At 37.4% G+C, this 14565-nt stretch overlaps 1 protein-coding gene across 3 annotated transcripts; it reads left to right on the top strand.

The window, feature by feature from the left end:
- The first annotated feature begins 1164 nt into the window (after window positions 1–1164).
- Window positions 1165–12455, top strand: cxxc1b (CXXC finger protein 1b). Of its 3 annotated transcripts, none has more exons than XM_080424492.1 (16): window positions 1165–1410; window positions 1986–2129; window positions 2513–2642; window positions 5815–5933; window positions 6023–6123; window positions 6225–6358; window positions 7155–7310; window positions 7682–7828; window positions 8249–8356; window positions 8469–8647; window positions 9378–9586; window positions 10017–10126; window positions 10764–10813; window positions 10944–11043; window positions 11170–11322; window positions 12056–12455. In XM_080424492.1, the coding sequence occupies exons 2-16, from the start codon at window positions 2014–2016 to the stop codon at window positions 12200–12202; spliced, it is 1959 nt and encodes a 652-aa protein (XP_080280618.1). In that variant the 5' UTR covers window positions 1165–1410; window positions 1986–2013; the 3' UTR covers window positions 12203–12455. The 3 variants fall into 3 exon arrangements, with proteins under 3 accessions (XP_080280618.1, XP_080280617.1, XP_080280619.1); XM_080424491.1 differs by having other exon boundaries at window positions 9378–9585; window positions 10013–10126; XM_080424493.1 differs by lacking the exons at window positions 1165–1410; window positions 1986–2129; window positions 2513–2642 and adding an exon at window positions 3852–4024 and having other exon boundaries at window positions 9378–9585; window positions 10013–10126.
- The last annotated feature ends 2110 nt before the right edge of the window (window positions 12456–14565 follow it).

Genomic DNA, 14565 nt, shown 5'->3' on the forward strand with positions numbered 1-14565 from the left:
TGCAAACGTTGATCAAAATAGCAATTCTTTAATTAAGTAATGCAGATGTTTAACAATAATTAATCTCTGGTCCATTTCAAGAGTTCAAGATGTATAGTCCATTTGGTTACCAACTCTCCATCATTTAGCTGGGGACCACCTGGAACACCCTCAAGGACCACTGGTGGTCCTCGGACCACTGGTTGAGAACCACTGCTATAAACTTTTAACTAGTAAAACACAAAGCGACCCTTTTCCCTCTTCACCTCACAACAACAACCTGTGGAACATAAAGGCATGGATGGAGGGGGAGGGTCATGGATGCAAAGGGGTGTGAACCCGTGTGGAACTAGCTAGGAAGCTTATTCAAAATAAAAGCTCACTGTGGTGATGGTTAAGAAGTCAATTATGCTCCTTCTAATGTTCAAATAAATAACAGATGTTTAAGTTTAACTTTTTATTTATTTCGATATAGCGTTAATAGGCTTTACGTGATGTGAACACTAAATAAAGAATTCAAATAAATGACTTAAACCCTACTTGGCCATGGGCCATGTACAGGTGGAACAGAAAATAATCTTCTTTGGGTTATTAATGTTTTTTTATTCTTCTTTCACCAACACAAATGTCAGATAACTGTTGGCATCAGAGGTATACAATTTGTTCCGTACAGTTTCACTCTTAATTGGCCATTTTGTGGAATACTACTGCTGCTGCTACTACTACTACAGTACTTATCTAATAGCTAATAATAATAATAACAACAACATATTTTATTATTACATATTCCAAGCAAGATCTACATGTCTTTTTAATTATAAATACCTGTATTTTTCATTATGATACCTGTATGCTATTTAACCACTTAAACTCCAACATCAGTATTGTGGAGAAAGCTTTTGCTGAAAATAGCCGATCGACAAGCAGGAAAAAAAAACAGAAAATGAACTAGTATTGAGCCCTGAGGGACTCTGGTTATCCATATGGGGTTTAAGTGGTTGAAAAGAAAGAAAGAAAGAAACAAAAAAACTATAATAACAATATTATTACATTATTATTAACTACGTATCTTATTTTGAAGTCTGCTACCGGACATGGGAATTCGAGCGGCGGAGACTACAGAGAAAACACCTAATGGTGAAAACGCATTATTTACATCTTCCATCTTTCGTTTGCATGGTGTGATCCAAAACATACAACCAAGCTTTAATAACATCAGTTTTTTCTTTTAAAATAAGATGCTTTGCTTTCATTCGGTTTCATGCAGAAGAAAAGAAAACTCCAAAAGTTCCTAACAAACTATTTGAACGTTTTTCATTTGGTGGTTGAAAAAAGAAAGAAAAAAAGAAATAGACTTAGAGAAAAAATGTATGTTTTAATGAGATTGAGATTTAATGAGAGTGAGCTTGGACACAGTCTTCATTGTTAAAGGTATAGGCCTGGAATATTTCACTTTTTGGTTTGCATGCTTAAATAATTGTTAGGCTATATTTCTCATTCATGCGTCGTTTTGTTCCATTATGACAGTGGTTTTCATTTTCAACCCTTTTCAAATCAATATCCATTATTTATTCGGCATTAATTGAGCCACGGACCACCATTTGATGAGATTTAGCCTCTCAAACCCAAAACTATTTTGTTGTCGTTGCTCGTTGGATAAGATTTTGTCCATAATTCCATGCTGTATTGATGTTGGTATACCATCAGGAGAGATAACAGGCAAACGTTGATCAAAATAACAATTCTTCTACATTCTCTAATTGGGTAGACTTCTTGTAAATTAAGTAATGCATGTTTAACAATAATTTTACTCTTGAGAAAGTAAAATGATTTCAATTCATCATTTTACACTCTCAAGAGTTACAGATCTCTATAAGGGTCCATTTGGTTACCAACTCTTCCATCATTTAGCTGGGGACCACCTGGAACCCCCTCAAGGACCACTGGTGGTCCCTCCCTGGACCACCGGTTGAGAACCACTGCATTGTGATTATTGTTATCCCCAGGTCTGATCACCAGCACCACTGTAGGGTCATGCATTCTGCTGAGGGATGGGAGGAGTGCTCTGCGCTCGGAGAGGGCTGGAAACGCAAAGAAGTTGTCCGACGCTCAGGTTCTAGTGTTGGCCAGAAGGATGTTTATTACCTCAGGTATTAATGAGTCTGACCATTTAATGTCTCTTTGATTGATTGATTGAATACTTTATTAAAAAAGTGGAATACAAATACAGTGCTAGAAGGATTGAACCCAAGAGAGCACTATATGACTTGTTTCCATTGGGGTCCTGTGTATTCAATTCATTGAAACATTTAGTGACAGACAAATATACAGTATGCAAAAACATTATGTAAACGACTTGTAATCAAAAAGGAAAATATATGCATTTCTGGTGATAGGCTTGAATTTATATATATATATATATATATATATATATATATATATTATATTTTAACAGACAATAAACAATCACAATCAGATGGCGTAGAAATATTTGCTATTGCCTGCCATTCTAATTGTTTTTCTCTTCTTACAGTCCAAACGGTGACAGACTGAGGAGCCGTATAGAATTGGCGTCAATACTGGAGGGCCATGTTGATTTGTCATTGTTTGAGTACAAATCAGGAAGTTTCCTCAGCAGTGGTGAAGTGGAAAGCAGAGTGAAGGTACTGAGATGTTTGGCCACTTGACTGTACATTTTAAATTAACATTTTCTTATGCTTTCTGTTTTTCTTTCTTTTCTTTTCTTTAAAAAAAAAAAGATTTATGTTTGTTCCTCCCAGAGCGTTGGCGGTCAGTCACCACTGTAGGTGCAACTGTTTGGGTGTTTTCCATTCTATGCCAGAATTCTGTCATCCTAGAATTGCCCCACAGCAAACTTGTTCAAGATTAATGTTGCCTGTGGAATCGACTGGTGAGTCTCAGACTTCCTGACAACCAAACAGAAATGTATTCAGCTGGGACCCTACGTTGCAGACCCCTCACTCTGTATTCTGTAAGAAGCAGTTTGTTTTGTAGTTGCAGTCCCAATGGACTGTATGGATGAAAGTAATTTTTGACTAAAGCTTGAAGGGATTGGTTTAATTATCTTATTTTTTTAAAATATATTTATCCTTTTTTTATCCTTTTTTTATAACATTCAAAATCTCTTCTCCAAGTAAGACTGGGTTGGTAAAAAGAAAATTACAGCATAACAGTAAAAACCAGCGGAAAAGTACATTTACTCAAGGACTGTACTTACTGTAAGTACAATTTTGAGGTATTTACTAGAGTATTTCCAATTTTCAGTACTTTTACTTCTACTCCACTACATCTCAGATGCAAATATTGAACTTTTACTCAACTACAATTATTTGAAAACTTGTTACTAACTAGTTACTAGTTACTTTGTAGATTTTGATTATTATTACAAAACAGTGAAACACGCATTAACCACCTATATACATTTCGTCCGTTTGAAAATAGCCGATCTACAAGCTCACAATGTGTCGCGATGCAATACATTGTGAGCTTGTAGATCTGCCATTTTCAAAAGATTTTTATCCATTTTATACATTTGAAAACTTGTGAAAAGGGACATTCTTGCATAATGAGTACTTACTACATTTGGTATTTTAAGTACATTTTGATACCAATACTTTTGTACTTTTACTCAAATACATTTTAAATTCCGGACTTTTACTTGGTATTTCTACATTGCAGTATTGATACTTTTACTTAAGTAAAAAAACGGGAATATTTTTTCCACCACTGGTAAAAAAAACAAAAAAAAACATACAATATAATCCAGTAGTGGGCGGTAATGAGTCGACATTGGAAGTCAACTGGCATAATAGTCAATGAAGAAGACTGCTGGCCAATAGTGCAAGAGATAACGAGTCCATCCGGTGGCGGCGGAGAGGAGAGCCTCTAACTAAACAAGCTAACCTTTACCTTCCAGCCGGCATCTGACAAAAACACAGACATCTAATGACTGGCTGACTCGATCGTTTATATAATCGGATATTTATTCGCTGTCGTCCCCAAGGACCAAGTCGATCTCAAAATGGTAATAAACAAAAACATTCCTTCGCTACAATGTTACCATTGTTTAAATGCTAAGCTAACGCTAAGTTAGCCATGTACAGGTTTTAATGACAGGATCTGTGTAAAACAAAACAACATACTAATAATACAACATCATTAATGAAAGTCAGTCGCGTCGTTAACTATGCTTTGGTTAGAAAATGTGCAATAACTGTTAAGTCTTTAGCTAATGATAATGTTGAGTGTGTACTGTGTAGCTAACTTTAGCAGCTAACGCGGTACGTGTGTAAACAAAGTAAGCAGCAGCTGCTGCAGGGCAGGCCTTCAAGTGTAGCTAACGGAGCTAAATGACAGATACGCAGTGAGTGGTGGAAGAAGTACACAGATATTTTGCTGAAGTAAAAGTATCAATACGGCAATGTAGATATACTCTGTTGCAAGTAAAAGTCCGGAATTAAAAATGTACTCGAGTAAAAGTATTGGTATCAAAATGTCCTTTAAGTATCAAGAGTAAAAGTACTCATTATGCAAAAAATCCCATTTCAGGTTTCTAAATGTATAACAATCTTATCTTATTGATCATATCTACAAGCTCACAACGTGTTGTGAGCTTGTAGATCGGCTATTTTCAAATAGCTGAAGTATAAAATAAGGTTTAGTTGGTTAATAAGTTTTGTCTTAATAATCCAAATCTGCTAAGTAACTAGTAACGAAAGTTTCCAAATAATTGTAGCGGAGTAAAAACTACAATATTTGCCTCTGAGATGTAGTGGAGTAAAAGTATTGGAAATTGGAAATACTCAAGTAGAAAGTTCAAATACCTCAAAATTGTACTTAAGTACAGCACTTGAGTACATGTACCTAGTTGCTTTCCACCACTGATGACAGATACGTAGTAACAAGTAATTTACGGTCACTTATCTATTTTGCTGTCTCATTTCCCAAACAAAAACGCAACAGTAAACCCCAAAGTGTGGTTAAAATCTTAATCGACTGATACTAAAAAAACACTTTGTAAAGTGTACGTTATTTTCCTGTTTAAAAAAAAGAAAACATTTTGATTTGTGAAAATTATCTTGGTTGAACAAAGTAACAAACACTGTGTCGCTGCCTTCACTACAGAGCTTATTTTCATAAGGTAATCTAATCTAAAACCCAATGCAGAAATTCCATTGGAAATCTGCAGTGGGAACCCATGATAGGAGTAACTTCTGGGCTGACTACAAAAATATGTCAACCCCTGCATCACTCCATAGAGCAAATTGGACTCCCAGAAGAGAAGATTATTGTGTGTAAAAAAAAAGTGATGCGCTGTGAGCTTATATATCTGCAATGTTTTGATTAGCCAACCCTTAAAATATGGATAGAGTGGTTAAAATGATAGTGATGCTGTATTAACACATTTTGCTGGGTACACCTTGGAACGCTCCCAAGGACCCCTGGAAACCACGTATAGAGAAAGGTATCTAGATGATGTGGTAGTGATAGATAGAACTCTGTGCTATTGATACTCTATAAATGAGTGTAGAAAGCCTAGGAGACAATTATGGCCATTTTCATACAGGTACAGTACTACACAGACTACAGAGTGGTGCAGTACCGAAAAGGACTGGTACATTTGGAAAGGACGTGGCATGTGTCCCTTCAGTGAGCTGTGTATTAATGTGGGCAGTGAACTTAGTATCAACATCATAACATGTTATTAACTTGCTTTAAGCAGTAGGAAAGAAGTTAATAAAATAAAGGCCAAGGATTTGGCGATGATGCCACTGGACAAGATGATGATGTGATGCATACTTTTCTGTTTTTCAGGACAGTGAAATGTCTGACACAGACCCTATGCCCACGGGGCCTCGGGGTAGTAAACATGAGGGGGAAAATGCACCGCTTTACTGTATATGCCGGAAACCGGATATCAACTGCTTCATGATGTAAGTTTATGCTACTGGTTTTGTTCTCATTAATTATTTATTTTGTGCAGATACTGTGACACTCACACATTTGTATCTCTTGTTGAAAGTGGCTGTGATAATTGCAACGAATGGTTCCACGGGCACTGCATCAATGTCACTGAGAAAATGGCCAAGGCGATCAGGGAGTGGTACTGCATGCGATGTAGAGGTGACTAATTTTCCCTTATCTCAATATGATATTTCGGAATGTCATGCTTTGAACATTTTCATCATTTCATTCAAATAATGACTTGTTTTCCCGTTCCCTAGGTAAGAACAATTCACTGGAGATAAAGTATCGCTCAAAGAAAATCCGTGAGAAGGACGTTGATTCGGATAGATATGAAAAATACAGCAATCCAAGTACTCCTGAATACAAGGGTGAGAGGCGACGTGGATCCAAAGTAAGTATATTTCATAAAATAAAATAAACCTGCCCTACTTCAACTATTTAACTCTCATATGAATTGCTTTATGCAATGTAAAAACTGGCACCTCTGCCAAAATAAAAAAGCTCCCTTGAAAAATGGTTGGTCATATGGTATGGAGATAACGGAAATGTAATGAAGAAATTAGTACTAGTTGTATATTGTCACATGCAATACAGTAGTATTATAGGTAGTTAGTTAATTCTTTGTACTTCATTCTTCTCAACAGTGTGCATCATAATAAACTATTTTCTGCACTACTGAGATAAAAAATACTAACATTACATTACATTAGTCATTTAGCAGACGCTTTTATCCAAAGCGACTTACAATAAGTGTATTCAACATAGGTAGGGAACGAAAACTACTAATCACCAGAAGTCTTTAGTGCATTTTCTGCAAAAACAAGCAACCAAGAGTATACCTAGCGCTAAGGTAAAAGTGCAATATATCAGCCACCTATTTCCTTAAACAGATGAGACAAAAATAGCTAAATCAAATGAGCATGAGCTAAAACAAATAACAATTTGGGATGCTATTACAAACATTTTAGATGACAAATTCAACTTTCCCATTGACTTGCAAAACAATTATAGATATTGAATTAACCAGCTTTAAAAGTAATTCAGGCTTTACTGTAAAATAAATGGTTGAAATAACTTTGACAACATATCTGTAATATAAAGATACAGTAATTAGTAGGTTTGGAAGGCAATGCTTCCATGCATCAAGTAATCAATGACAATGAGCTGATGTCTGTGTTTCCTGTAAGGTAAAGCGCTCTGTCCGCATGTGTGGGGAATGTGAGCCCTGCAGAAGGACTGAAGACTGTACCCACTGTGACTTCTGCAAGGACATGAAGAAGTTTGGTGGCCCAAACAAAATAAGACAGAAGTGTCGGTTCAGACAGTGTGAGGTTAGAGCCAGGGTAAGGTTCTTCCTGTATGAAGACATCTCTTATTTCTTCTTTTTATATAGAATAATTTGAGGCTTTAAAGATGGGGAAGTTTTGACCACTATACATTTGGCATGGCCAATTCTAACCTTGTTAGAATGAAGAGTTACGCGTCATTTAACATGCAGGGTACCACTTTAGTCACACATTGAATGGCAAAAACTTCAAAAAATGAAGACATGACAGTTTGGTCAAAACATAGCAATATCAATTGTATATAACCATATTTTTCCTACTTTAATCTTTTAAAAACCACAGTGATGCTTATTGTGTTTACTTATTATTGTGATTACTCAAATGTCAAGTATTGATTTCTGCAGTTCCCTATCTTGACTTTGGTTCAGAAAATGCTGCGTGTGAAAGACGAGGAGTTTGCTTTGCAAGAGAGGCGGGGCAATCACCATAGACGCCGGCACTATTCGGACGACTACGACAGTGAGGCAGAGCTCTACCAGAAGTACAAGGAATCAGGGGAATATGACGACAATACGGTAGGAGAAGCAATAAAGCAGTGGTTCTCACCTGTCCAGGTCCATGTGGAACCCCCCCAAGGAACCCTGAGGGTCCCTGGACCCTACTTTGAGAACCACTGCAATAAAGCAAAACAAATCACATTAAGACCCTCTTATTTTTAGATACACCAAATCCAGGTCATTCTGTTCCAGTTCCAATTTAGTCTGCTCATTTATTTGTTTGATCACTTCCAATTTCACTTGTTTATCCTGATCCTGTATTAGTTGTCTCTCCTGATTTGATAAAATTGGTATCCTGACCTGAAAATGTATTTTCTGTTTACTAAAGAGCTGGAGAGACCTGGAAGACCCCTTTGTTTCTGAACAACACCTTTAATAAACTATTTATTTTTAATTAGTACTTATATGAGTTGTGCTGACTGAACTCTTGTCATGCAGCAATGGCTCAGCGATGAGGATGACGAGCCTCCTTTCAGTCCTGTCATGCGTAAGAAAGCCGTGAAGGTGAAGCATGTCAAAAGACGAGAAAAGAAGTTTGACAAGAAGGTAAGAAAATGTCTATTCACTCGTGGAAATGGCTCTTTAGTTTGTACCAGAAAAAAAATGCATGCGTTTTGAAAAACGTACGGTACATTATTATTTTTTACTCGTCCATCAGAAAGAGTCACGACGCCACAAACAGAAGCAAAAACACAAGGACAAAGTCAGGCACAATGACAAGGTGGAGGGACGTGATAGTGGCGGTCAACGTCAGTGCCTGGGGCCCAGCTGTGTGGAGGCAGCACGTACCAACTCTAAATACTGCTCTGAAGACTGTGGCATGAAGTTAGCTGCCAAGTAAGAACTTGGATGGGCTGGAAATATCTGTCTTTGTCTCTATCTCTCTCTCTCTCTCTTTCAAATTTGGTAGGTTATGCCTCTGTTGTAACAATGCTTCTTGGTAATAACTTTTTTATTGGTGCTGTATTTGTAAGGAACATGCATTTGTGGGATGAGCATAATCTACCAAACCAAACTTTTTGTTCGATGTTTATATAATACAACGATATACTAATAATGATGTGATAAATAAGCTATATTATACATTTATATTGGGCAGTGACAGTAATTATCACTGAGAACAATTTGGTTTGAGTGAAGATTTCTTTTATTTATTTATTTTCTTCAGTAGTACCGTAATCTTATTTAGCCAGTGGGATGTTCTTTGGTTGACTTTTTTTTTTTCATTTGAAACTACTAGCATTACTTTCACAGATTTATATACACTCTTTTTTTTTATGTGTGTATTTAGGCCTAATACCTAATCGAAATTATTTAAGATAATCACAATTATTCAGCTTAATCGTCAGTACATTATTTATTTTGATTACTGGTATCGTTCATGTCTTGGTATATTTGAGTTATTTGTTGTATTTGCCCGGTGCAATTTTTGTTCACACAGCCTAAAAAGCTAAACAGAAATGGGAAAAACACAATTTAATCGTAATTACTTGGATGACAATTAATCGTCAAGTAACATTTCATGATCTTGACAGCCCTTTGTGTGTCCTGTATATGTTTCCTTCAGTCGGATCTATGAGATACTCCCTCAGCGTATCCAACAGTGGCAGCAGAGCCCCTGCATTGCCGAGGAGCATGGTAAGAAGCAGCTGGAGCGAATCCGTCGAGATCAGCAGAATGCCCGCCTGCGCCTCACTGAGATGGAGCGACGCTTTCATGAGCTGGAGGGCATCATCGCTAAGGCCAAGCTGCAGGTGGTGCTACAGGACGAGGAGGTGAGATGTAGCTTGTTGTAGTCTTAAAACACAGAAGGAACGGGTTCCCACACCGGATTTCCAGTGCTTTGTAGAAATTGCAGAAAATAAGATCTGTGGTTACATAAGCCTATGAGAGGACCTGTGTTCCAATTATATAAATTACACCCGTTAATATCTCATCAGCTGTTAACGTGCTTTTCATATCTTGTTTACTGGAACATTTTAAAAGTGGTGATCATAATCTTGTTGAACAAAACATGTGAATATCATAAACCTTTGTTTGCTGCTGCACTTATTTTCTTAATTTATCCAAAACCCAATGCAAACACTGAAGCCCATGATTGAAGTAATTTCCAGATTATCTTTCAAAAAGAAATCATCACTAGAACAGTCTATGCTTTAACGAATGCAGCCTTCACATCATTACTTTTTTGATGAATTGCAGGGAATGAATGAAGGGGATAGTGAGGACACAGATCTGCAGATTTTCTGTGTGTCTTGTAGTCACCCCATCAACCCAAAGGTGGCACTGAGACATATGGAGCGGTGTTATGCTAAGGTGATTCTATATTTTGAATAATGTACAGAGGGAAACTGTAGATAAAACATGACATGCTTGTACACTATAGATGTGCGGATGGTGGTTATATCTGTGGCATGGGCTCATTTGGGTCATAAATATTTACATGCTAACAGCGGATCGGAGTGCAATAATACATAATAAGGAAAATATTATTTTATATAATTTGTGAGTCTCCTTCCCATTCTGTTGAGCCGTGAGCGCGACCCACATTAGTATGAATTGACTTTTATAGAGCCGAAATCAAATTGGGTCGGCAACCCATCCCGAACTGATTTTAATTTCGGCACTAAAAGTGTACTATGCATCGGCTTAAGAGTCCATTTGGTTAAATTTGTACTTTCAGAGTTACGTTTGAGGAAGCAGCCTATTGTGCAAGAATTGACATTTGCATTTAATTTCGCCTTCTCATAGAACTGATTAATACGTTTTATGTCTGGGCAGGTGGCTGATCTGTATCTCGTAGAAATAATTAATTCGGGTGAATAGCGTGGGGGATGATTTATTTGTCATGTCAGAGCCCACCCGTGCATCTATATTGTACACTCTCAAATGAAAACTTGTGTCTTCTTATTATTCTTACATGCATCATAAAGTCTCTGTTTTTCATCAACAGTATGAGAGTCAGACCTCTTTTGGTTCTATGTATCCGACAAGGATTGAAGGGTAAGATACAAATAATATAACATGAACACACAACATGAAATATATAAATGCTGTATATACACACACTTTATATATTATGTATGTTTTTTTCTGTCACTGAGATGCTGGACTATGTTATTTTCTTATCCAGAGCAACCAGACTCTTTTGTGACGTGTACAACCCCCAGAGCAAGACGTATTGCAAAAGGCTCCAGGTTTTGTGCCCAGAGCATTCCAGAGACCCCAAAGTGGTAGGTCAGAGCAATCAATTGCAACCAATTATAAGGTTATTATTATTCTGTTAAATCTGTACAAATTGTCATCTCCTGCAACTGTATGAAATAAAGTACTGTTTACCCTTTTCATTTGGTGGTTAGACCCCGGTAGATGAGGTGTGTGGCTGTCCTCTGGTCCGGAATGTGTTTGAGCTGACGGGAGACTACTGCAGGGTCTCCAAACGGAAGTGCAACAAGCATTACAACTGGGAGAAGCTGAGGAGGGCTGAGGTGGACCTGGAAAGAGTTAGGGTGGTAAGTGAAAACCATGTCTATGAGAGCGTTAACAATTATCTCCGCCAGGCCGGAATGGCAGGGCGGAAGTTATGTTTTCACCCCTGTTCCTGTGGCTGTGTCCGTCCGCAGCTAATCTTGCAAATGACAACACCGGTTGTTGTGAAATGTCTTGTGCACGCTGCCAGACGGCCAAGGAGCGAATATTTTCCACATGGTTTCACATCAGCCCATAATGATTTGTGCCTTTCCTATAACACTTTCCTGCTTAGCATGTTGCCCAGAAAATGAACCCTAACGATTTGAGTAACTCCATGACCTTTCCTCTAGCGCCATCCTCAGGCCAAAATATCATCATTACATACAGTATGTCCATAATCTAATTGGTAGATTGTAGAATGAACTTTTGGTGACCACATGACCTTTCCTCTAGTTGGTATAATTTTTATTTTCAGTTTTAAAGGTAATTTTCAATGATGGTACTTTTATGTAATGTTAAAGCTCTTGCTGGATTAATCATTCGGTGAATATTCTGGCACTAATATTAATTAATTAGTTAGTTAATGATAACATTTTACCGGTACCCGGCTCTAAGGGTAGCAATGTTGGCCGGTTCAATACTTGGGTTGGGTACACTTCTGGTTGGGTATAGGGATCAACACTACTTTTTGGGGACCTTTTGACACTTTTTTGTTTTTATTTTTGTGTTCACGAATAAACACAACTGTCCTATCTTTTCATGTCTCTCTCACAGTGGTACAAACTGGACGAGCTCTTTGAGCAGGAACGTAACGTCAGGACTGCTATGACCAACAGGGCTGGTCTGCTCGCTCTCATGTTGCATCAAACTATTCAGCATGACCCCGTGACGACGGATCTCCGATGCAACAAGGATAGATAGCCTGCATCTGTTACCCATGCTGTGCATAATATTGTACATAATGTGAGAGACTTGGAGCGATAAGAGATTTAACCATAGATTTTACCCCTTTACACCATTTTAAATACACTTTGGTAAATGAATTATTTTGGATTACTCTGTGCTGTACTGAATGCTAAATGGATATATTTTTCTCACTAGCGGTAGATTATGATGAGTAAGAAATACTGTCTTTCTTATGATTGCCCATAATAAATACTATATGCAAACTTTAGGTTAATCCAGATCATTCCTGTGTGAAGAATAAGGTATATTTATACTATCATTTTGAATTTCATGTGGGTCCAGGATATGGAGTTTGTCCAGCTTGGCCGTCTTGGCATTCAGGAGAAGTTATGGCTATATAAAGGTAATCATCAGTAGGCCTAGTAGCTGTTGCATCAAACTTGGCTATAACTGCCTTTTTGGCAAAATTTTTAAACCACGAGCACCTTTTATGAGCTTTAACTAAATAGACTTTGTGAAGGTCTTATAGTCTTATAAACTGTATGTTTGATGATTGCATTTTTTATTGAATATTTGCTTGATAACAGCTGGAGATATTGCTAAAATTCAGTATGAGGGAAAATCCATAATGCATCCATAATAGCCCCCAGGGAAGAAAAGTCTGCTCTGGGTGAGCTCTTTGAGCAGGTGTGTAATGTCAGGTCTTGAAGCAAAATCCGCACCACAGCGGGACTTAAGATGAATCCAGTTGGTCAATACCCAGCGTGAGCTCGAGACCGTGGCGCTAGGATCAAACGGGACTCCCATATTCTTAGCGGCAGGCATAATGTATTAATGTGTGGGAACTATGAGCTTTGGATATAAGAAAAAACTAAATCGCAGCACTCCGATCATTTATGCTGTGAATAAAAAAATATGGTAATGTAATTTAGCTCAGGTTTGGTTTGTTTTGTTTATAGTGCAACATAACCCCAAGAGGTTTCTGTACACTTCACAACAAAGAATAGCATACTTAATGGCAGAAAATACACCAAGCAAAAACTAAAAATCACAATTAACCCCTACTGATTTTTCAGTTTTAATGTTTTTTAAATAATTTGAATGATTGAGATTTCAATTAACTTTTTGAGGTGAAGAATTAAGTAATTAAAACATATTTTAGCCATTTTTTAAACTAACAGAACTACAGAATGTTATTACCAGATAGTCCAGGCAAACTATAATTTCACATCAAAGTAATTGTAACATAAATTCTTTCACCATACATTTCTAGAACACCATACTAAAATAATTAAGAAATCCTAGTTGCGGAAATATGCTCAATCCAAGATGTCCATTGTCAAAAAGCCATAGAGATGCACATGCATGCCAAAAACAACATGGACTCCCTGATCTGAGATCAAATGTGAGGAAAGTGCTCAAAACTCATATATATTGTGAAAATAGACATTTATAGGGGATATTCCAAACGGTAACAGAACGGTAAGTGATTTTCTTTGGTCAAAATAACTGTTACATGGCTCTTTATTCTGATAGTACTCATTGCTAGAGTGTTTGTTCAGTAACAGGAGTCTCTGATAAAGTAGATAAAAGAGCTGATAAGGGTCGTAAATCCTACTCTATGTTAATTAAAACTATTTGTAGTTAAACAGCTGAAAACCCCAGTGTAAAAAGGATGAGACGAAATCAAAGACAGACACAGGCCGGTTCTCAAATTAAAAGGTTGACATTGTATTAAGAGAAAGAATCAATCCACGAGGCACCGTACAGCAAAAATATCTCTCTGCCTAAACAGTTAATGATCACAACAGTTATACACAAAAGAAGTTGTTATCAGCTCTGACGATGACATCTGGCCATGAGGAGCCTTGCTCGTAGGTTGAGACTTTGGCGAGACCTTGGCTCTGACCGGCGTCGCTGGAGGTGTTGTGGCTTTGTCATAGATGGTCAAGTTAACTCCAATGAGCTGTTATTGTATTCCTCCAGAGATAATCAGTGACCTCGGCTGGGCCTGTGCGCTGTGCAACTCAAAACACATGCAGTCTCTAGAGGAAAGGAGAGAACTAATACTAGGATTAGTTCCAGACCACCTTGAACTTAATAAAATCATAGGATTGGTAGGCAAACTTGAGTTATGCAGAGATGGCACACTAAAATAGGATACAATGGCATATATATCAATATTGTAGACAAAATACATAGTTTTATACCTATCAGTCTCCATCTCTCTCCAGCTGTTTATTAAACAGAAAATGCATTTTTAGGTCAGGATACAATTTTATCCAAGCAGGATAGAGAACTCAGTCAGGATAGAGTTTAAACAAGTGAATGGAAGTGGTGACAAAGAAATGAGCTGAACAAATTAAAACTGCAACACT

This window comes from Gymnoscopelus braueri (assembly GCF_963280865.1).
Source record: "Gymnoscopelus braueri genome assembly, chromosome: 3".
Classification (NCBI taxonomy): domain Eukaryota; kingdom Metazoa; phylum Chordata; class Actinopteri; order Myctophiformes; family Myctophidae; genus Gymnoscopelus; species Gymnoscopelus braueri.